Consider the following 23,616-nt stretch of genomic DNA (forward strand, 5'->3'; position numbering starts at 1 on the left):
TAGTATTCACACATTATGTGTACTACATTACGTGTACTACCTTATTTGGCCGTTGAGCCCAGTTGTACGTAGGTCTAGTCATTCATTTGTTTAATGGGGAATTTTACCGCAGAGTGTACATATATCTAGAGCAGGGGAGTATTCCTATAAAGCTGATTTTGCAACATATTGGGGGGTGTATTGATCCTTGGCACATGGAATGTTTTATAACCCCTTTATTTTTTTGTTTTGCGTTTAGTACTTTAGCCAATGCATTTGAGAGTGTTGTATGATTACCATCAAACAACTTTAACCAACCTGTTGAGAATATGAGGAGATATGAGAGGGAAAACTCCTAGCATACAGTATTTTATACTAATAGTTCTTGCCAAGTAAAGCATTCTTGTCTTCCTTTCCCTCCCTGATTTGCCCATCCCCTCAACCGGATGTGACTCATGTACATGGGCATGTTGCTCATTTTTACCACACCCACATTCAGCCTAGTGGTTAGAGCATTGGGCCAGTAACCAAAAGTTTGCTGGATCGAATCCCTGAGCTGACAAGGTAAAAATCTGTTGTTCTGCCCCTGAGCAAGGCATTTAACTCACTGTTCCCTGGGTGTGGTGGATGTTGATTAAGGCAGCCCCTGCACCTCTTTGATTCAGGGGGGTTGGGTTAAATGCGGGAGACACATTTCAGTTGAAGGCATTCAGATGTACAACTGACTAGGTAACCCCCTTTCACCCTCAACTCCTCCTTATTAACCCAAGTAATTTGTTGATGTTTTAAGGGTAGACTTGTCTAAAAGTGAAAATTATCCAAACTTTATTTTCAAGACTGCATTCTTGTAATATTTTATAAAATAAGTGAATAACCATATCAGTCTGAATTGTGAATCAGATTTTTTCCTCATTGGCCTAAATGATTGTACATTGATGGTAAAATACATGGGAGATGAGTCAGAATTGAAGAACCAGGAGAGAACAGGAGTAAAATATGTCATCTCTAATGAACACTGTGATCCCATTACAAACAACAGTGCCAAAATACCATCCTCAAAATATTCATTTTATAAATAACAACAATAAACTGATCACTTGATTCACATCAATCAATGAATAAAAATCAACATAATCAAGCCTTAATCCATGAGCATTGTGTTGGAGGCATAAACTGCCCAATATGTAATATACATAGTGCTTTTGAAGGAAGTCCACAATAAATTGTCATTTATAGGACAAAGCATTCACTCAGAGGACTGTCAACATGGTATGGGCAGACAAATATTATACATGCAGTTCAGTTCTCTGTTCTTCAGTTCCTCTCACTCACTCACTCACACACACACACACACACACACAAATCAATCTCCACACACAAATCAATCTCCTAGCATTTATCAGCCCTCTCTCTGTCCGCGCCAACGATCTCTTACCGCATCAGCACCTATAGGGCAGAACAGCCTGTTCCACTTTGATCCGGGGGCCAAACAGCACCCCCAGCAGCATCTTCTCCCCCCAGCCCAGCAGCTTGTTGACAGTCAGGTTGAGAGGAAACAGGAGGCCCTGTTCAGCATCCACTCTTTCCTCAGCCCCCACTGCAGATGCAGACAGTTTAGCTGCTGGCGACACCTGCTGGTCAACTACGATACTGTGCTGGCTCAAAACAGAACTGCTGCTCAGGCTCCCTGTTAGTGTCTCCCTCTCTGCTCTTCCCTTGCTGTGGTCCTTCCCTGTCTTTGGAGCCGAGTTAGGCCTCCCCTTCTTCACGCTCTGACCGCGGCTGGGCTCTCTTTTAGATTGGCCTCTTCCCTCTCTCTCTACCTTTGCCTGGGTTTGGGAGGAGCAGCGATTGGGCCAACCTGCTGCTTTGACGCAGGATGTGCTCCTCTCTCTCTGTTGTACATCTGTCTGTGAGGAGGAAAGGGCCACCATTGAAGGCGTTCTACCATGCCTTTTTGAACCACTAGTGCCTTCTGACTCCCTCTTGTGGATGGTGTTGGAAACGCAGGAATGCTTTGGCTTGTGGCTAATGCTGTGCCTGCTGCTGCTTTCTGGCTCATTCTGGTGGGGATTTGGGGGAATTGCACCAACGAGAGACAGGGAGAGGGTGAGGCTCTTGCGCTTCTCAGAGTGAGACGCAATGCCTGTTGGGATTTGTAGTGTGTTGGGCTTTGGTGTCGCTGGTTCATTGGGGCTTGGAGTAATTGCTCCACATGGGCTCTGGGCCTCCCTCTGGTTCTGGTTATGGTTCAGGTTGAGAGTGAGAGTGAGCGTTCTGAGTTTGCTGGAGAGAGACAGCGTCAGTTGTGACGGCACGCTCCTCTGGTCTTGCTGTGGCTTCTCTGATAGACTCTGAGTTTTACCTGAATATGAGGACCTTTGCTCTATATTCTCTGTGTTACAAGTGGAATTCTCATTGTACATATTATGCACTTTAGCAACCTCAAAAAAGTCCTTAGCAACATAGCCATTGTCCTGAATATTCATACTCTGATTGGCTGACAGGGGGACAGAGGAATCGCGGCTAATGTTTTCATTGCTTGGCTGCAGACATGTGTCCAGTGATCTGATTGGCTGGATAGTGGGGTTGCCATTAGAGGCCTTCTGAGTGAGGGTTCCTTGGAAGTGTTGTAGCTGACCCAGGAAATTGAAGTTTGGGGAGATTGAAGGCCTGCGCTCTTTCACAAACCTGAAAGTGAGGAACAGACAAGATTAGATGTGGATAGTTTATACACACACACGTGCAAGCACACGCACACAATCATTATAATGCATGAATACATACACATACAGCACAGACAAACACACCTGTAGGCATGGTCAAGGTCCATCCCCAGGTTGTACATAATGTAGGCCACAGCCAGGGCAGGGGAGCGAGAGATTCCTGCAGCACAATGAACTAACACAGATCCACCTGATGACATAGCCCCATCTGAGAGAGAAGAGATAAGACATTTTCTTTTATTTGAAATCATCCATACTGTATTGCATGACATCACTTCAGCCAGACTGCATACTGTGCAAAGCACACAGGTTATGTCAACTGTCATGAATGGGCTTCCTGCAACAGTAGCCTTGTATCAATTGTCCGTGGTACTGAATGGGATGTAACAGCATTCAATATTTCTGAAACCATAGGAGCATAACTGGCCTACATGAAACCCTGATCAATATCTGCTCATCACTTGAACTGAGTCATCTGTGTTTCTTCCAGACAGACAGTTGCCAGTGTGTAATGCATACATGATGATGCAGACTATAGCATAATGATGACATGCAGAAATGTCATATTACCTAACCTGCAGGATTTTTCTGGTCAAATCTCCAATAATGCTCTATCGTGCACTAGCTCTCTGTCTTGTCGAAAATAGTGCAGTTGCATTATATGGGGAATAGGGTTGCCATCCATTTGACACCAAACTAACCCAATCTCATCATTATTCTCACCGATAAAATGCAGTGCCTCCGGGATATGGGGCAGCAGGTCGTCTCGGAGAGAGTCCTCGATGGGGATGCGAAGGTACTGGGAACGGGGAAGGAAAATAGGCTGCGGGCTGTAGCGGCTCACGCTTAGCACGTATGAGATCCCGCGGGCGCCGAGGCAATCCTGCAGCCGAGTAGGGAGTGCACGGGGAAAAGAGAGACAGAGAACACGAAATATTAATACATTCTAGTCTTCTGGAAGAGGTGCATTTTCGGTGCATTGTGAAAATACAACGCTTTGGCCAATGACGAGAGCTAGGCTATCAATTCTATTGACTGACCTACTAAATGAAAACATTATTACCTGCGTAACGTCCGTCTCTGCACCCAGGTAAAGATGCGGTAGGATGAGAGACAGCGGTGGATGCTCGCGTGTCCCGTTCTCTCTCTCCCTGTAAAACACCATCTCTGTCCTTTGTGTCTGGAACCGAAACATGAGAGAAAACTGTGTTCATTTCAATATCAAGGGATTACAAATATGTATTAGGCTACAATAGATCGGCATCGAAAAAATACTGGATGGAACTTTGACAATCATTTTAACAGTTGCATGAAATATATTAGCATTATTATTGCCATGAATGTTAATTAAGAAAACATTACTTTGGTCTATTGCTGCTGCAGAATGATGTTCTCTGTGCATTACGTCATGGATTTTGCAAGTTTACATTCATTAGATGATCATAGGAGAATATAAGATCAGGCATAAATGATGCAAGCAAAATGCAAGAAATATTACATTGTACTTACAGTGACGATTTTCACTCCAAACGAAGATACTGCGGGCTGTAGGGCTGTAGATACTGCGGGCTGTATACTCCAAACGAAGAAATATCGCACAAATCAACTTGCACACCAAATAACTCGATATAATCAACCCGAATGGTCTCAAAGAAAATGGATGAAGAATCCCAAAGTATATGTTATGCTTTATTAATAATAAGTAGAGTAAAGAGCTCGTTTTCTCTTTCTTGACTTCTACTCTCGCCCTATTCCTTGTCCTGTCTGCGACTGTAACATTATTTGTTGTTTGTATGTCTATACCTGCGCGAGGGGAAAAGGATGAGGTAATGCTGTTTCTACAAGCTAAGAATAGTACAATTGTATGTGATGTCATTTTCAACCAATCTGCGCCCATGCCGGACTCATTTGTTCATCATCATCATCAATTCGCCTGAAGATCCTATTGTGACGAATCGTATCTTTTCTGACGCTATTGTTGCAGAGGCGTTTTTAAAAAAACATTCAGCTGCAATACCCCGTGGCGAAAAGCATTTATTTGTGAAAAACCCTATAATCTCTTCCAGTGGCGATTTTAGCATGTACATCTTGTTGGGGCAAAAAAGGAAAGAAAGTGGAATGCATGCCAGCAAAGCCACTACACAACACAACACTTAACAATACATGAATTGCACCATAACGGTGACAAACGGTGCCCACAAACTGTGAGGGCCTACATAAAGCTGTCCCAACAGCAGAGTCCCAACACTTTACCACTGCTACACCTGGCTGTCAGTGGAGCCTTGTCTGGCAGCGAAACAGTTCATTCAGCCTCATTTACTGCCATTAAAAAAAACATAACTGATATGTCTGACTTGCTTAAACAAATGTCAATATAACTATTTGTTTAGTGCTTTTGAAATGTACAGCAACAGAATCCAGAACAAGGTCCGTTCTTACAGTGTTCTCCCTGTACACCAAGTCAGAACCGTAGGATAAATAAAGGGGGCATACAAGCAGACATGGAAAGCTCTTACAATATTTGATGATTACATTTATCACGACTCAGGATGTGACCCAGATGCAGACAGAGTAGGCGGAGAGTACAGTTCTCAATCATTTATTATAACACTGGGCAAAGGGCAGGTCGAGGAAAGGCATAGGTTTGTAATCAGGTCAGAGTCAGGCAGGTACAGGACGGCAGGCAGGCTCGGCGTCAGGGCAGGCAGAGGTTTGTAATCAGGTCAGAGTCAGGCAAGTACAGGACGGCAGGCAGGCTCAGGGTCAGGGCAGGCAGAATGGTCAGAACTGGGAAAACTAGGAAACAACCACTTGAGGAAAATTGAAAAATTCAACAACATTGGCCATGCTGTCAATGATGCATGATTTGTGCTGCGCTCAAAACAACTGTTAACTCGGAACTGCGAAAACTTGACTTCAGTGAGTTCAAGACAACTGGGAAGTCGAGAATAAATGAGCTCCGACTGGGTAAAAACACTTTTGAACCGTCATCCAACTCGGAATTGTAAATCCGGCCTCTTTCTAGAGCTACAACCTGAAGATCAACAACGTCATTATGATTTGACCTTGCTTTTTTCAGAGTTCCCAGTTGTTTTGAAAGCACCATAAATCCAGAGAATGAGGCCTGCCGGGTGGCACAGTGGTCTAAGGCACTGCATCGCAGTGCTAGCTGTGCCACCAGAGACTCTGGGTTCGAGCCCAGGCTCTTTCGCAGCCAGCCCGCAACCGGTAGGTCCATGGTGCGACGCACAATTGGCCTAGCGTCGTCCGGGTTAGGGAGGGTTCGGTCGGTAGGGATATCCTTGTCTCATCGCGCACTTACGACTCCTGTGGCGGGCCGGTCACAGTGCACGCTGACCAGGTCGCTAGGTGTACGGTGTTTCCTCCGACACATTGGTGCGGCTGGCTTCCGGGTTGGATACGCGCTGTGTTAAGAAGCATTGCGGAGGACGCATGGCTCTTGACCTTCGTCTCTCCCGAGCCAATTCCGAGGAGTTGTAGCGATGAGACAAGACAGTAACTACTAACAATTGGATACCACGAAATTGGGGAGAAAAAGGGTCACAAAAATATAAAAAATAAATACATAAAATAATCCAGAGAATGCCAGACTGGAATGCCAGAAAGGGATGTTAAGATGGCGCCGAATAGGATGGCTGACGTTTTAGTGCACCTAGTGCTATTTTGTAAATATTTTGCATTGATACAGGAAAAGGCGTGCCGAACAGGCCCCCATTAACATCAACCGGGCTGTAGTTGAGCGGGTCGAGAGTTTCAAGTTCCTTGGTATCCACATCACCAACAAACTATTATGGTCCAAACACACCAAGACAGTCATGAAGAGGGCACGACAAAACCTTTCCCCCTCAGGAGACTGAAAAGATTTGGCATGGGTCGTACGGCCCAGTACATCACTGGGGCTAAGCTTCCTGCCATCCAGGACATATATAATAGGCTGTGTGAGAAGAAATCCCATAACAGCTTCTACCCCCAAGCCATAAGACTGCTGAACAATTAATCAAATGACCACCGGACTATTTACATTGACCCCCCCATTTGTTTTGTACACTTTTGCTACTCACTGTTTATTGTCTATTCATAGTCACTTCACCCCTACCTACATGTACAAATTACCTCAAATAACCTGTAGCCCCACACACTGGCTCGGTACCGCCCGGTATCCCCTGTATATAGCCTCGTTATTGTTATTTTATTGTGTTACTTAGAATTTTTTACTTTAGTTTATTTGGTAAATATTTTCTTAACTCTTCTTGAACTGCACTGTTGGTTAAGGGCTTGTAAGTAAGAATTTCACGGTAAGGTCTACACTTTTGTTGTATTCGGTGTGTGTGACAAAGTTTGATTTGATTTTGATTTGACAACAAAATTTTCCCACAAAGGACCGCCGCGCCACCTTCCTGTTCAAGTGAGCACAGCGCAACAAGGTGAGTCCAAAATGTATTGTATGCTGCTGCATAAATTATGTAATATGCCAGGGAGATATGTATACTGTAGCTAAGAAAGTAATACTAAGTGTATGTTGTGTAGTAAGATGTTAGTAGCCCATGTGCTTCACCCTAATAATTTGGTATATTTACCCCTCTTAATTTCACCTACTGTTCTGACTTGCTGGTGCACATGTAGCCTATAACCTGTTTTAGAGAAATGTAATCATTGAATATTGTAAGAGCTTTCATTGTTGGCTTATATGCCCCCTTTATTTATCCTACAGTTCTGACTTGGTGTACAAGGAAAACACTGTAAGAACGGTCCATGTTCTGAATTTTGTTGCTATACATTTCAAAAGTGCTAAACAAATAGTTATATTGACTACATCCATCCTAGCTCACTCATTGTCTTAATCGAAATTACGGATTGCCTCTTATCGGCTTGTCTTCTCCTTATGCCATAGTTTGTACATCTCTATTGTCATTAGAAACCACATTTTTTTAAGCCAATCAGCCATATCAGCTATGTTTTTTTTTTAAAGGAAGTAAATTAGGCTGAATTAAACGTTTTGCTGCCAGACAAGGCTCCGCTGATAGCCAGGTGAGGCAGTGGTAAGATGTTGGGACTGCTGTTGAGACAGCTTTATGTAGGCCCTAACAGTTTGTGGGCACCATTTGTCACAGTTATGGTGCAATTCATGTATTGTTTGCTTGATAATGTTTGTGATATCAGAGACAGAATTGTGTCAAGGCACAGATCTGGGGAAGGGTACCAAAACATTTCTGCGGCATTGAAGGTCCCCAAGAACACAGTGGCCTCGCTCATTCTTAAATGGAAGAAGCTTGTAACCACCAAGACCTAGAGCTGGCCGCCCGGCCAAACTGAGCAATCGGGGGAGAAGGGCCTTGGTCAGGGAGGTGACCAAGAACGTGATGGTCAGTCTGACAGAGCTCCAGTTTTTAAAAAAAGATACAAATACACCTTATGGAACAGCGGGGATTGTGAAGAGACACACACACACACACACACACACACACACACACACACACACACACACACACACACACACACACACACAGGCACAGACAAAAACATACACGATAAGACATGCACTCTACAAACACAAAGATTTTGTATTGTAGATATGTGGTATAGTAGTTGCCTGAAGGTACACACTTAATGTAATGTCATGTAATATTTTACATTGTATATAACTGCCTTAATGTTGCTGTACCCCAGAAGAATAGCACCTGCCTTGGATCCTAATAAATACAAATAATGTAATCATTCAGTCATAGCCTATATTTAGTGACCCACAGCTGCAAGAGGGGGAAAAAACTCACATAACATTGCACAACTCAAGATAAATGGGTTAACATGAGAAGTACATAGATAATTTATATTTAGTTCATGTTTTATTTCTGCATCAAGGCTGATCTTTGCTTGCACGGGGCACACGTTTGCATGTTCACTGTAGCCTAGGAGACGGCCTAGTTCGTTCCATTGGTGCATCATGACGAGTTACTCCTCTTGCTGAAGCCCTATATTCCCATTGGGTCAAATTAAGAATAAGAATGAATTAATCTAATCTGATCTCAATCCAGTTCTACCTTTACCCCAGTTAACAGGGCAGGTTTATGACTGGGGGAAGAAATATGACTCCAGAACTTGTCTGTTGTCGTTTTGATTATTGAGGGATAAAAACGCATGCAGGTGCCGCTTTCTTCGGTGGAAGCTCGTAATAGATGTGATCAGCACAACAAAGGACACCGGGAACAGGTGAATAATGGGTTTGGGTCACTTTCCCTCCCCCTCTGACTTGTTCATAGAGGATGTAATAACAAATCAGGAGTTTCTTTCTGATTAATCAGGAAAAATCTAATCTCACACCAGAAGACATACATTTAATTTATATGTGGATTGAGGGTCGGTTTCCCAAACACATCTCCATTGATCATTTACATTTACATTTAAGTCATTTAGCAGACGCTCTTATCCAGAGCGATCATGCTTTTTAGTCCAGGAAAAAGGCTATATTATGTCAAGATTACAGTGAGGATGGAATCTGTTCTCTTTGCACACTTGAGCTGCATTTACACAGGCAGCCCAATTCTGAATTGGACAAAAGATCTGATCCGATTGGTCAAAATACCAAGAATTGGACAAAACATCAGAATTGGGCTGCCTGTGTAAACATTGTGTAAACACTGCCTAAATGATCTGTAAAGGCCCACTGTGACACTCCATATCCTATCACCCTTTTCATCCTCAGCCATTAGGTTAGAGGTACAGGTTGGTAACATGCAGTGTTTGGAAAGCTACTCTGAAAATATAGTAAACCAAGCTACCAATTACTTCACACTGGAAGTTAAGCTACACTAATTCTACCCTCAAGAAAATATAGTTTACTTGACTAAAGTTACTTTGAAGTAGTAGTTCACTACATCCAAACTACTTAATGAAAAAGCATGATATGTCAGACTACAAATCTCAAGAAAATATCACTTTGGGGTCATTTGTTTACATAATGTGAAATTTAGCCTATTAAACACAATTGCAAGTGAGAGGTAGGCAAGTATGATGCAGAAAAAGGAACTTATTGCCTACTTCACCCACATTTTATTTGAGCAAAATCCGTAGTGTCTAGTTCCAGTAGTTTACTACTCTGCTACATAGCAAAGAAAGTTGAAACACTACCTAGATTTGAATTTAGTTCAACTACCACCAATATAATTAAATTACAACTACAGTTTACTACTCCCCAACACTGGTAACATGCCACATTACCTGCTTTTGCAGATTCTTTATTCAATGAGCAAAATCACATTACATCTACTACTTAGTCAATGTGATGAGTTCTTATTGATTGGACTGTGATACATCCAACTACAGTTCTGGAGAGCTGCTGGGTGTAATGGCTTTTGTTCAAGCCCAGCACTAACACATATCAATTTCTTGTTGTGGACGTGGAACTGTGGTGAGCTTTGGAAAGAAATTCCGCTTCACACATCATCACACACTTTCCCACCAAGAAACAGAGAGCCAGTGGTAGAGTATATGGCATAGTTTTACTTTCACATTATTCAGTACAGAGTAAATCTTAAATCTAACACAGGTATCTCACAGGTTTAACACCAATACACAGGGCTGCATTAGCTAGCGGATACTGCACACACACACACACAAAATTATTCTACAGTTTCCACTACAATGATCAGACTGTCCAACTAATGCTGCATGGGTTAGACATATAAGTGACTCCTGTTGAAACTAATATGACCATGTCTCAAAGATAATTTAGGATATTTTTATCACGTGGTACACCGACACACACACGCGATGCCCACCCCTGATGACTAGATCCTGGTAGTTGTGATTGACAATTGGTCTTTGAGTTCTCTCCTCCTCCCTCTCATCTCTAAGAATGGACATGTGGGTGCGTGTCTGAAATGTGAGTTTCCAGATAAGTGCTGTCCAGTGTCTTTGTGGTTGGTTGTATTTTCAAAGATTATAATCAATCTATTTGCAGATTGCTATCTTCTCCCAATTAATACCATAAGGTAAGTATTTGTGATGTGTGTGTGCACAAGCCTGTGCGTGTTTAGAGATCAAGTTCTGAGGTACTCCTCTTTTTTCAGTCAATCACGGTGTCAAGCAGCACTCTACTCTCCAATCCCATCTCTCTTTTCAGCACGAAAAAATTTAAATAACGAATACTAGGCCTCTGCTCTGCCGCTTCACTCTTCATGTGAACACGGACTGGCCCACTGCCCTCTAACTCCTTCCAACTACCACCTGAACTCCCCATCAATGGGACTTGCTCAATGCTTGCTTATGCACGTCAAACATTTCATAAACTGTCGTAAAACAGCCCATGTCAGTTCTCAACCAATGTTCCCTGCCTCAAGTGTCAAAAAACATTGCTAATCTGAAATAAACACTTAATTATGATGGTGGTAAGTAGGCTTTATGACAGGTTTAAGTCAAGTGTTAACCTCACCGCTGTCTGATTAACACTGTAAACAAAGCCAGCTACCCTGCTACTCTCTCCCTCAATCTCGCTCTCCTTCTAGCTGACCCCTCTACCCAATTCGCAGGGTACACAGCTATCCCTACTCTCGCTCTCTCACACACACACACACACACACACACAAAGCAACTACATTACACCATTAAAGAAACAAACACTTCAATAACTCCACTACTAATAAAAGTAAAGATGACAACAAAAAAGATAAAGTAATTACATTCTTTTATATATATATATAGATATATATATATATACCATGAACAGGTACAGAATCATTTGAGTTTATGTATAAAGTATGGTTACACGCCAGAAAGACAGGGGAAGTGGGAGAGGAGTGGTGTGTGTATGTGTTTGAGGAGTATTGAAGGACTGAGGTCTCTTAGAACCACCTAAAGTGCACTGGCCATTTCTACTGGAATAGAGCTGGAACTGTAGACTTGGGAATGTGCCAATTTTTTTTAATGGAATATTATATCTCAGGGATTATACTGATAGAGGCCCTTGGAATGTATAACCGGTGGGGGACTGGGACAGCAAAGGGTGGAGAAGAGATGGGGTTGGGGTGAAGGTGGGGGTTTAGAGTGTCGTTTTGGACCCTTACACAGAAGAGTCCCATTTCTTTAGTGATTTCGTTTAACCCCTCCCTCCCATTAAAGGAGGACTCTATACAGATACTTTACACAGACACTTAAGCATGTACAAATATATGCATGTATCTGCCTACATGTGAGAGTATCTGGGTGTGTATTACGTGTGTGTGTGTAGAACTGGTCCTCCCATGCAACTCCCAGGAATAGTCTAAGGTTGAAATGTCGCGGAATCAACGCACAGAATCTTCCACCCTCCCCATGCATCACACAGGCACGGACACCAGCTGTCATCAGAAGTACAGGAGTAATCAGGGCTTAAACAGACAGGACGGAGAAGAACAGGACACGCATACCAGCACGATTCTGGAACACACACACACTTATAGGTAAGCAGGTAAACACCAGAAAAAAAACAAAAATTGTAGCGCCAATGATAATAAACAGTAATAAAAATAAGAATCGGAATTATAATCGTGGCAAAAATAATAAATGACATAATGACAATAATAATAGGGCAGTCGTGTAAGTGGCAACGGCTGCTTTTTTTCCCTTATGTAGGTATTTTTCTTTCTTCTCATTGATTCTTTGTTCGGGGGGGTTGAAACACTGGTCTCGGTGTGTTGGGTGTCTAGAGCGCGGTGATGATGATGGCCTGGATTGCGTTGGGTGGGCTGTAGACTCAGGGTTTCAGAACTGTTCTGCCAGGAGGTCACAGACGCGCTGGGAAACGGTGTCCTTGCTGCTGCGCAGAGTCAGCCGGTACATCTGACAGAGAGGGGACACAGATTTAACATGTGTAAACACACACACACACACACACACACACACACACACACACACACACACACACACACACACACACACGCGCACACACACGCACACACAAGACCGCACACAGACGACAAACACACCCTTAAACATGAATGAACATACAGGGTGGTCAGTAAAGTTCAAACACAAATAATATATATACAGTGCCTTCAGAGAGCATTCACACCCCTTGACTTACTCCACATTATGTTGCGTTACAGCCTGAATTCAAAATTGATTACATTCAGTTTCTCACCCATCTACACACAACACCCCACAATGACGAAGTGAAATCAAGATTTTTAAAAAAAAATTGCAAATTGATAGAAAATGAAATACAGAAATATCTCATTTACATAAGTATTTATACACCTTTGCTATGACACCCCAAATTGAGCTCAGGGGCATCGAATTTCCTTTGATCATCCTTGATACACCTGTGGCCAACTCAGTTGTTTGGACATGATTTGGAAATAATCACATTATACAAGGTCCCACAGTTAACAGTGCATGTCAGAGCGGAAACTATACCATGAAGTCCAAGGAGCTGTCCGTAGAGCTCAGAGATAGAATTGTGATGAAGTATACATCTAGCAGTGGTCTCCATCATTGGGAAATTAAAAAAATATGGAACAACCCAGATTCTGCCTAGAGCTGTCCGTCTGACCAAACTGGGCAAGAAGGACCTTGGTCAGGGAAGTGACCAAGAACCCAATGACCAATCTGACAGAACTACAGAGTTCCTTGGTTGAGATGGGAGAACCTGACATAAGGACAACAGTCCCTAAAGCACTTCACCAATCTGGGCTTTATAGGAGTGGCCAGACAGAAGCCACTCCTGAGAAAAAGGTACATGACAGCACACCCGGAGTTTGCAAAAAGGCACATTAAAGACTCAAAGCATAAGGCAAAAGATGATTCTGATGAGACAAAAATGTTTGGCCTGAATGGAAAGCGTTATGTCTGGTGAAAACCAGGCACAGGTCCTTGCCCGTCACCACCATCCCTATGCTATGCATTTCAATGAATGGAGCCAAATACAGGCAAATCCTTGATGAGAACCTGCTTCAAGAGTGCAAAATCTTAGATTGGGGCGAAGATTTATGTTCCAACAGGACAATAATGACCACAAGCATACAGAGAAAGCAACGCCGAAATGGCTTCAGGACAAGAATGTGAAAGTACTTGAGTGGCCCAGCCAAAGCCCAGACTTGAATCACATTGAAAATGTGTGGAAAGACTTGAAGATTGCTGTTCACCGCCGCTCCCATCTAATTTAAGCGCTTGAGAAAATGTGCAAGGAAGAATGGGAGAAAATCCCCAAATTCTGATGTGCAAAGCTGATACAGACAATAATGACACATTCTCCAAGACGACTCAAAGTTCTAATCGTCGCCAAAAGTGAATCCATAATGTATAGACTCAGGGGTGTGAATACTTATGTAAATGAGATATTTCTTTATTTAAAAAATAAATGATAATCACTTTGTCATTATGAGGTATTGTGTGTAGATGGGTGAAAAATAAATATTTAATCCATTTTGAATTCAGGCTTTAACAATAAATGTGGAATAAGTCAAGGAGTATGAATACTTTAAGGAACTGTATATATTGGATCATCAACATTTTTAACACGAGGGTAGAATGGATTTACACTGATGACACATTATCAACCTTGAGTCTAACACTGCACAGAGACAGAGAGAGACAGAGAATGTGGAGATTCAAGTGTTCAATTTTGGGATGTCAGTGAGAAAGTGTGGAAGAATCAATGTGGAGGGAAAAGTGAATGAGAAAGTGGAAAAAGGGTGTGAAAGAGAGAAGAGGGGGATGAGAAAGAAAGAACGAGAGAGAACAGGGACAGTTGTGTGTTACCTGCTCGCCAGGCTTGATTTGCAGCAGCACACAGAAAGACATAGACAGCAGTGAGTGATGCAATGAGAGCAGCACAGAGAAGGACAGACGGACTCTGTGTGTGTGTGTATATTCAGTTCATATATATGCATGTACATTTGTGTGTGTATATATGCATGTACATTTGTGTGTGCATACCTGGGCCTGCGCATTGGGTTCCAGTCTCAGCAGACAGCCGACCTGTTGGGCCTTGGTCTGGATGACTCCAGCACACACATAGTTCTCTGGGTTAGGATCCACATTCTCCAACAGGGCTGTCCCCAGGCCCAGCAACTAGAGACAAGAGAGGGAGGGTGGGGGGAGAGAGAAAATGGGAGGGAGTAGAATGTGGTAGACATTCAGCAGGCAAAGGAATTAAATGAATATGCCTAAAGTACGTGTGTGTGTGTGTGTGTGTGTGTGTGTGTGTGTGTGTGTGTGTGTGTGTGTGTGTGTGTGTGTGTGTCTACCTTGGCCTTGAGCACTTCTGTGTCCATGCCATGACTGGCCTTGAAGATCTTTTGTGCTTCTTGCTGGGGCCTGAAAAGAGAAGAAGTCATAAATACACACACACACGCACCCTCTTACATCCTCACACCCTACACACACTCTCTCTCTCTCTCACTGGCTGAGTTGTTTCCAGCGCTGGAAGAAGTCTGCGGCGGCCATCTCTGTGGGTTGGAAGAACTTGTTGATGGTGACAGGCAGCTTGAGAGAGATGTTCTGCAGGGCTCCCCCATACCTGAGAGGAACACACACAAACCTTTATAAACTGAAGATAACAACAAAAAATTGTGCATGTTTGGGTTACTACTGATCATCCGTGCGTCATTGCGAGGTGTTTGTATCTTATGTTCTGTGTAATTGTCTTTGCGTGTGTGTACCTGAACTTGATGTTGAGCAGCGGAGCGTCAATGAAGTCGGTCAGACACTCGATATTGATGACTTGCTGCACCTGTGCTCCTCCCTCCACTAGGGGTTCCACTGTTTTGGTCTGCACGTTGAGCTGTGGGAAAGCCAGTCAAGGAGAGGAACAGAGCAGGTACTAGAGACCACACTGGGGAGGACTGTAATATTGAATATAGCTATGTGTGTTAAATACACGTAAGTATAGACTACAACCCAATGGACACACATAGTAGTGTTGCACAGTACAGTCAAAAGTTTTGAGAATGACACAAATATTAATTTTCAAAGCCTGCTGCCTCAGTTTGTATGATGGCGATTTGCATATACTCCAGAATGTTATGAAGAGTGATCAGATGAATTGCAATTAATTGCAAAGTCCCTCTTTGCCATGCAAATGAACTGAATCCCCCCAAAAACATTTCCACTGCATTTCAGCCCTGCCACAAAAGGACCAGCTGACATCATGTCAGTGATTCTCTCGTTAACACAGGTATGAGTGTTGACGAGGACAATGCTGGAGATCACTCTGTCATGCTGATTGAGTTCAAATAACAGACTAGAAGCTTCAAAAGGAGGGTGGTGCTTGGAATCATTGTTCTTCCTCTGTCAACCATGGTTACCTGCAAGGAAACACGTGCCGTCATCATTGCTTTGCACAAAAAGGGCTTCACAGGCAAGGATATTGCTTCCAGTAAGATTGCACCTAAATCAACCATTTATCGGATCATCGAGAACTTCAAGGACAGTGGTTCAATTGTTGTGAAGAAGGCTTCAGGGCGCACAAGAAAGTCCAGCATGCGCCAGGACCATCTCCTAAGGTTGATTCAGCTGCGGGATTGGGGCACCACCAGTACAGAGCTTGCTCAGGAATGGCAGCAGGCAGGTGTGAGTGCATCTGCACGCACAGTGAGGCAAAGACTTTTGGGGGATGGCCTGGTGTCAAGAAGGGCAGCAAAGAAGCCACTTCTCTCCAGGAAAAACATGCGATAGATCCCAAATTAATACAACCATGAGTATTAAAAAAAAATGTTTTAAGCAATGAGCTTGACGCAACAGATGAGAACGTTTAGCTTAAAATGTTGCTAAACTATTAGGCTATTTCTTCACATTATAAACGCAGCAATGCACAGCAATTTTCTACATTGTAGAATAATAGTGAAGACATCAAAACTATGAAATAACACATGGAATCACGTAGTCACCAAAAAAAGTGTTAAACAAATCACACTATATTTTATATTATTCAAAGTAGCCACCCTTTGCCTTGATGACAGCTTTGCACACTCCTCCCACATATGCTGAGCACTTGTTGGATGCTTTTCCTTAACTCTGCGGTCCAACTCATCCCAAACCATCTCAATTGGGTTGACGTCGGGTGATTGTGGAGGCCAGGTCATCTGATGCAGCACACCATCACTCTCCTTGGTAAAATAACCATTACAAAGCCTGGAGGTGTGTTGGGTCAATGTCATGTTGAAAAACAAATGATAGTCCCACTAAGTGCAAACCAGATGGGATGGCGTATCGCTTCAGAATGCTGTGATAGCCATGCTGGTTAAGTGTACAGTTGAAGTCGGAAGTTTATATACACTTACGTTGGAGTCACTAAACTCGTTTTTCAAACACTCCACACATTTCTTATATCTATATCCGCAGTAAAACGAGTCCTATATCAACATAACCTGAAAGGCCGCTCAGCAAGGAAGAAGCCACAGCTCCAAAACCGCCATAAAAAAGCCAGACTACGGTTTGCAACTGCAAACCGTAGTCAAAAAGATCACACAAAAAGATCGTACATTCTGTAGAAATGTCCTCTGGTCTGATGAAACAAAAATAGAAGGGAAGAAAAAAAGAACACCATCCCAACCGTGAAGCACGGGAGTGGCAGCATCATGTTGTGGGAGTGCTTTGCTGCAGGAGGGACTGGTGCACTTCACAAAATAGATAGCTTCACGAGGAAGGACAATTATGTGGATACATTGTAGCAACATCTCAAGACATCAGTCAGGAAGTTAAAGCTTGGTTGCAAATGGGTCTTCCAAATGGTCAATGACCCCAAGCATACTTCCAAAGTTGTGGCAAAATGGCATAAGGACAACAAAGTCAAGATATTGGTGGCCATCACAAAGCCCTGACCTCAATCCTATAGAACATTTGTGGGCAGAACTGAAAAAGCATGTGTGAGCAAGGAGGCCTACAAACCTGACTCAGTTACACCAGCTCTGTCAGGAGAAATGGGCCAAAATTCACCCAACTTATTGTGGGAAGCTTGTGGAAGGCTACCAGAAACGTTTGACCCAAGTTAAACAATTTAAAGGCAATGCTACCAAATACTAAATATATTGAGTGTATGGAAACTTCTGACCCACTGGGAGTGTGATGAAAGAAATAAAAGCTGAAATAAATAATTCTCTACTATTATTCTAACATTTCACATTATTAAAATAAAGTGGTGATCCTAACTGACCTAAGACAGGGAATTCTTACTCTGATTAAATGCCAGGAATTGTGAAAACCCGTATGTAAACTTCCAACTATACCTTGAATTCTAAATAAATCACAGACAGTGTCACCAGCAAAGCACCAACACACCTCCTCCTCCATGCTTCACTGTGGGAACCATACATGCAGAGATCATCTGTTCACCTACTCTTGCATCTCACAAAGAAACCGAGGTTGGAACCAAAAATCTCATTTGGATTCATCAGACCAAAAGGACAGATTTCCACCGGTCTAATGTCCTTTGCTCGTGTTTCTTGGCCCAAGGAAGTCTCTTTTTCTTATTGGTGTCCTTTAGTAGTGGTGTCTTCACAGTAATTTGACCATTAAGGCCTGACTAACACAGTCTCCTCTGAACAGTTGATGTTGAGATGTGTCAGTTACTTGAACTCTGAAGCATCTATTTGGGCTGACATTTCTGAGGTGCAGTTAACTCTAATGAACTCATCCTCTGCAGCAGAGTTATCTCTGGGTCTTCCTTTCCTGTGGCGGTCCTCATGAGAGTTTCATCATAGCGCTTGATGGTTTTTGCGACTGCACTTGAAGAAACTTTCAAAGTTTTTCAAATGTCTTTGCTTATTTAAGCTGTTCTTTCCATAATATGGACTTGGTCTTTTACCAAATAAATGAACTTAACAAGGCACACCTGTTGAATCCAGGTGAATACCTCGTGATGCTGGCCAGTACATTCAAGAATTCCTGCCAGTGATGCAACAAAATGCCAATATGGCGATTTACAGTTAGCTGGTGTTCTAAAGCCATTCGTCTTTAATGCATACTTGTGTCTCCAAAAAATGTTGACGTAAAAAAAAGAAATGTAATGATATTGAACTTAAAAGATGCCCAAATACTGAACAGAGCAGCAGCAGTGTTTGTCTGGATCAACTGCCATTTTGTGACTTATTCTTTTGCAGTGGTATAATTTTGGTATCGAGTATCGTGATGGTATCGCGTACTGTGATACTAAACCTGGTACCAGTATCGAAGTCAAAAGTCTGCTATCGTGACAACACATAGTGTGCAAGATAAGGGTGTGCCAGTGTGTGTGTGTGCAAATGCATTGAAGGATATGAGACTGCAGCTCCCCTGGGCAGCTGACTGTGGTGTTAAAGCTGACAAACTGCACCGAGGTTTTATTGCCATAGAACAGATACATCCTCCCTAAAAAAATAAAAAAAACACGTTAGAAGGTATTATGTCAAATAGACACATTTAGGTGACATTTCCAAAATAAAACATACGGGTTATAATGCATTATGTACTGTTATGTATACTCCCGTATTAAGGCTATAATGCAGCATTACACACCAACTCATTCCCGTTTATAATGCATTATAATTCATAATACCTACAGTAAAACACGTATGGACACAGTCGGTAACTCACCCATCTCATTAGTAAATACATTAGCACATTAGCACATACATACATAAACTCAGCAAAAAAAGAAACATCCTCTAACTGTCAGCTGCGTTTATTTTCAGCAAACTTAACATGTGTAAATATTTGTATGAACATAACAAGATTCAACAGACATAACCTGAACAAGTTCCACAGACATGTGACTAACGTAAATGGAATGATGTGTCCCTGAACAAAGGGGGGGGGGGGGGGGGGGGGGCTAAATCAAAAGTAACAGTTGGTATCTAGTGTGACCACCAACTGCATTAAGTACTGCAGTGCATCACCTCCTCCTGGACTGCACCAGATTTGCCAGTTCTTGCTGTGAGATGGCACCCGCTTTTCCACCAAGGCACCTGTAAATTCCCGGACATTTCTGGGGGGGAATGGCCCTAGCCCCCACCCTCCAATCCAACAGGTCCCAGACGTGCTCAATGGGACTGAGATCCGGGCTCTTCGCTGGCCATGGCAGAACACTGACATTCCTGTCTTGCAGGAAATCACGCACAGAACGAGCAGTATTGCTGGTGGCATTGTCATGCTGGGGGGTCATGTCAGGATGAGCCTGCAGGAAGGGTACCACATGAGGGAGGAGGATGTCTTCCCTGTAAAGCACAGCATTGAGATTGCTTGCAATGACAACAAGCTCAGTCTGATGATGTTTGTGACACACCGCACCAGACCATGATGGACCCTCAACCTCGATCCCGCTCCAGAGTACAGGCCTTGATGTAACGCTCATTCCTTCGACAATAAATGCGAATCCGACCATCACCCCTGTTGCCACCCCCGTTCTTCACGGTTGGGAAGGTGTTCTTCGGCTCCCCCGTTTTCCTCCAAACATAACGATGGTCTTCATGGCCAAACAGTTATATTTTTGTTTCATCAGACCAGAGGACAATTTCTCCAAAAAGTACAATCTTTGTCCCCATGTGCAGTTGCAAACCATAGTCTGGCTTTTTTATGACGGTTTTGGAGCAGTGGCTTCTTCCTTGCTGAGCGGCCCTCCAAGTTATGTCAATATAGGACTCATTTTACTGTGGATATAGATACTTTTGTACCCATTTCCTCCAGCATCTTCACAAGGTCCTTTGCTGTTGTTCTGGGATTGAGTTGCACTTTTCACACCAAAGTACATTCATCTCTCGGAGACAGAACACGTCTCCTTCCTGAGTGGTATGACGGCTGCGTGGTCCCATGGTGTTTATACTTGCATACTCTTGTTTGTACAGATCAACATGGTACCTTCAGGCGTTTGGAAATTGCTCCCAAGGATGAACCGGACTTGTGGAGTTCTGCAATTTCTTTTCTGAGGTCTTGGCTGATTTCTTTTGATTTTCCCATGATGTCAAGCAAAGAGGCACTGAGTTTGAAGGTAGGCCTTGAAATACATCCACAAGTACACCTCCAATTGACTCAAAGAATGTCAATTAGCCTACCAGAAGCTTCTAAAGCCATGACATCATTTTCTGGAATTTTCCAAGCTGTTTAAAGGCACATCATCTTAGTGTATGTAAACTTCTGACCCACTGGAAATGTGATACAGTGAATTATAAGTGAATTAATCTGTCTCTAAACAATTGTTGGAAAAATTACCTGTGTCATGCACAAAGTAGATGTTCTAACGGACTTGCCAAAACTATAGTTTGTTAACAAGAAATTTGTGGAGTTGATGAAAAACGAGATTTAATGACTCCAACCTAAGTGTATGTAAACTTCCGACTTCAACTGTACATACACACGTGCAAATACACCCATGCAATAGCCAGGATATGCAATATGCTCACTCACCCAGCATCTAATGCATTATAGAAACTGAAGCGTACCTAACCACTGAACAAAACATTCTGTATACTAAAATGGACATGAGACAGCTAGGATGTGAACACAAATACTAAATGACGCCATCTATTACATTCTGTGCACGCTCAGACGTACTTACCAATGCTATAGAATAGTACAGACATTAATTCAATAATGTTTCAGCATATAGGTTCATGAATTTCACACGGGACTGATCTGCATGAAAAGGGTTAATACGTGAATAGGGGGGGCGCTGTTTTCACTTTGGGAAAAAATCGTGCCCAAATTAAACGGCCTCGTACTCTGTTCTAGATCATACAATATGCATATTATTATTACTATTGGATAGAAAACACTCAGAAGTTTCTAAAACTGTTTGAATTATATCTGTGAGTAAAACAGAACTCATTTGGCAGCAAACTTCCATACAGGAAGTGAAAAATCTGAAAACGAGGCTCTGTGTCAGGGCCTGCCTATTCAACTGGCTTTTATTTATGGATCTGTATGCACTTCATACGCCTTCCACTAGATGTCAACAGGCAGTAGAAGGTTGAATGGGGTGTCTAGCTTGATGTGTTCGGTATACACGGCGAATTGCTCCGGCGAATTGCTCCGGCGAATTGCTCCGGCGAATTGCTCCGGCGAATTGCTCCGGCGAATTGCTCCGGCGAATTGCTCCGGCGAATTGCTCCGGCGAATTGCTCCGGCGAATTGCTCCGGCGAATTGCTCCGGCGAATTGCTCCGTTAGGCTAGGCTATGCTAGTCAGCTTTTTTGATGAGGATGCTCCCGGATCCGGGATGGGTATCACTGAAAGGTTAATACTTCAAGGGAAGAATCCTAACTTGAAACCCACACATAATGCAATCTCCCCGAACTCACATCAATGTGACAAATGTGACTTAGGATTCAAGCATCTCCCCGCATTGTCTAGTAGCCCAAACTCACCCAGGTTCTGACGGTACTCAGACTTGATGCCGATCTGAAGCAGCTGGTTCTCAAACAACACACCGTTGTTCTTACACACAAATCTGAAGAGAGAGAGAGAGAATGAAAGTGTTAGGATTTATCATCATGTATCATTTGCTGCTTATAACATGTCAATCACTTGGTGGTACATACACTACCTATTTGGAACTCTTCAGTCATGCCATCCTATCGCAATATCAATTCACTTTGCAGACAAACATAGATGCACCTTACCATACGTGAATGACTTAACATAACAGATGTCAGTGACATCTACACAGTTGGTTTTGTGTCAATCCAGCAGGTTGTTATATACCTTTGCTCAAGAGTGATAGAACCCAAAACAAGCTAGCCCCGCCGGAAAGAGAGATAGGGAGAGCGGAGGAGCGAGAGAAAGCTCTTACTTGTTGAGAAGCTCGTCTGACTCGGGCAGAGGGGCAGGATCCTCAGAGGCCGCAGTAGGGGGAGCAGAGCTGAGAGGAGGAAGGAGGGATGGAGAAAGGATGGATGAGGAGAGGTGGATGACAGCACCCACAGAAAATGGCAGGGGGTGTGAGAGAATGTAAAATGTGTTTGAAGGGGATCAAATGAATTACAGATAGAAAAAGGGATGAGAGAGAGGAGGAGGAAAGGAGAGAGGGTGAGTGTGTGGAGGGAGACCCAAAGCAGTGAGGCATGACAAATAGGAGAAGAGAAGGAGAAGAGAAAAAGCAGAGGTGGGTTTGTATGAGCACTTAGATTCAATTCATCAAAATTGACAGCATTAACAAGAACAACAATGAGAAGAATTTTGCTGGTAAAAAAAAAAAAAGTGTGGTACATGTATGTATGAATAAATAAACAGCATAGGTAGGCTACAATAACATAATCCAACAACCCACATGCAATAGAGGGTGTGTGTGTCCATGTGACTAGTTTAAGGTTGAGGTGCCCATGCAGCCTCCCTAAATAGCTTTAGATTAGAACAACAGTGTTCATGTGTGTTTGGGTGCAACATGACAGTCAGCCATCTTATTACTGGCCCCTTACTCCGAGTCACCAGGACCCTCCACCAATGGGGAGTCAGAGGCCTCTGGAGCGTGAAGAGCGCTGCCAAAATCCAATCACAATCGAGGACAAGAGACACACAAGCACGCACGTTGCCGGACCAAGCACGCACACACACACACGCAAAAAACACAGAGAAGGGGAAATAGAAAAGGGGAAGGAGAGAAAGTAAGAAAAGAGACAGTCACATACACAGCAAGATAAAAAGAGAACAGACAAGATTACACATAGAAGACGCAGAGGAAACAAGAAGAATGACTGATATAAAGACAGAGACAGAGGACAAGCACATATCATAGACAGCAAGCACCACAAGAATAAAACAACAACGCTCATTTTCAAGAGCAAGCTTCATTTTCTACCACAGTGCATCTGGACAACTAAAACGCATAACAGCCACACCACAAACATCAAGTATCCACTAGACACTGATCTTAGGTCAGTTTTGAATTTATCCCCTTAAGGGTAGGCTTGGAGTGGGGGAAATCTAGGCTGATCGTAGATCTGTGTCT

At 43.0% G+C, this 23,616-nt stretch overlaps 2 protein-coding genes across 7 annotated transcripts in view; both read right to left on the bottom strand.

Annotated features, from left to right (window-relative positions):
* Window positions 1-787: 787 nt before the first annotated feature.
* On the bottom strand, window positions 788-4,544 carry LOC129855711 (uncharacterized). Its single transcript, XM_055923656.1, has 5 exons — window positions 4,215-4,544; window positions 3,769-3,885; window positions 3,429-3,588; window positions 2,790-2,913; window positions 788-2,670 (listed from the first exon to the last, which is right to left on the bottom strand). The coding sequence occupies exons 2-5, from the start codon at window positions 3,868-3,870 to the stop codon at window positions 1,419-1,421; spliced, it is 1,638 nt and encodes a 545-aa protein (XP_055779631.1). The 5' UTR covers window positions 3,871-3,885; window positions 4,215-4,544; the 3' UTR covers window positions 788-1,418.
* Window positions 4,545-10,203: 5,659 nt separating this feature from the next.
* The window catches only part of LOC129855713 (AP-2 complex subunit alpha-2-like), a 72,361-nt gene continuing 58,948 nt past the window's right edge, over window positions 10,204-23,616 (bottom strand). For 2 of the 6 annotated variants that reach the window (XM_055923658.1, XM_055923659.1), the window contains exons 14-22: window positions 23,087-23,146; window positions 22,462-22,530; window positions 22,037-22,119; window positions 18,956-19,046; window positions 15,362-15,484; window positions 15,103-15,219; window positions 14,948-15,017; window positions 14,637-14,771; window positions 10,204-12,539 (exon numbers count right to left, since the gene is read on the bottom strand). In XM_055923658.1, coding sequence (XP_055779633.1) covers window positions 12,462-12,539; window positions 14,637-14,771; window positions 14,948-15,017; window positions 15,103-15,219; window positions 15,362-15,484; window positions 18,956-19,046; window positions 22,037-22,119; window positions 22,462-22,530; window positions 23,087-23,146 — 826 coding nt within the window. In that variant the 3' untranslated portion in view covers window positions 10,204-12,461. The remainder of the gene's footprint in view (window positions 12,540-14,636; window positions 14,772-14,947; window positions 15,018-15,102; window positions 15,220-15,361; window positions 15,485-18,955; window positions 19,047-22,036; window positions 22,120-22,461; window positions 22,531-23,086; window positions 23,147-23,616) is intronic. The other 4 variants (XM_055923660.1, XM_055923661.1, XM_055923662.1 and 1 more) reach the window with 2 other exon arrangements.

The sequence above is a fragment of the Salvelinus fontinalis genome, chromosome 5 (assembly GCF_029448725.1).
Source record: "Salvelinus fontinalis isolate EN_2023a chromosome 5, ASM2944872v1, whole genome shotgun sequence".
NCBI classification, from domain to species: domain Eukaryota; kingdom Metazoa; phylum Chordata; class Actinopteri; order Salmoniformes; family Salmonidae; genus Salvelinus; species Salvelinus fontinalis.

Bases quoted from the DNA above. Each gene is read 5' to 3' on its own strand.
- LOC129855711 (XM_055923656.1), bottom strand. From the start codon at position 3,870: ATGGTGTTTTACAGGGAGAGAGAGAACGGGACACGCGAGCATCCACCG. The intron at 3,589-3,768 runs GTAATAATGTTT...ACTCGGCTGCAG, and splicing joins CAGAGACGGACGTTACGCAG to GATTGCCTCGGCGCCCGCGG. The intron at 2,914-3,428 runs GTGAGAATAATG...CTTCTCTCTCAG, and splicing joins GGAGGCACTGCATTTTATCG to ATGGGGCTATGTCATCAGGT.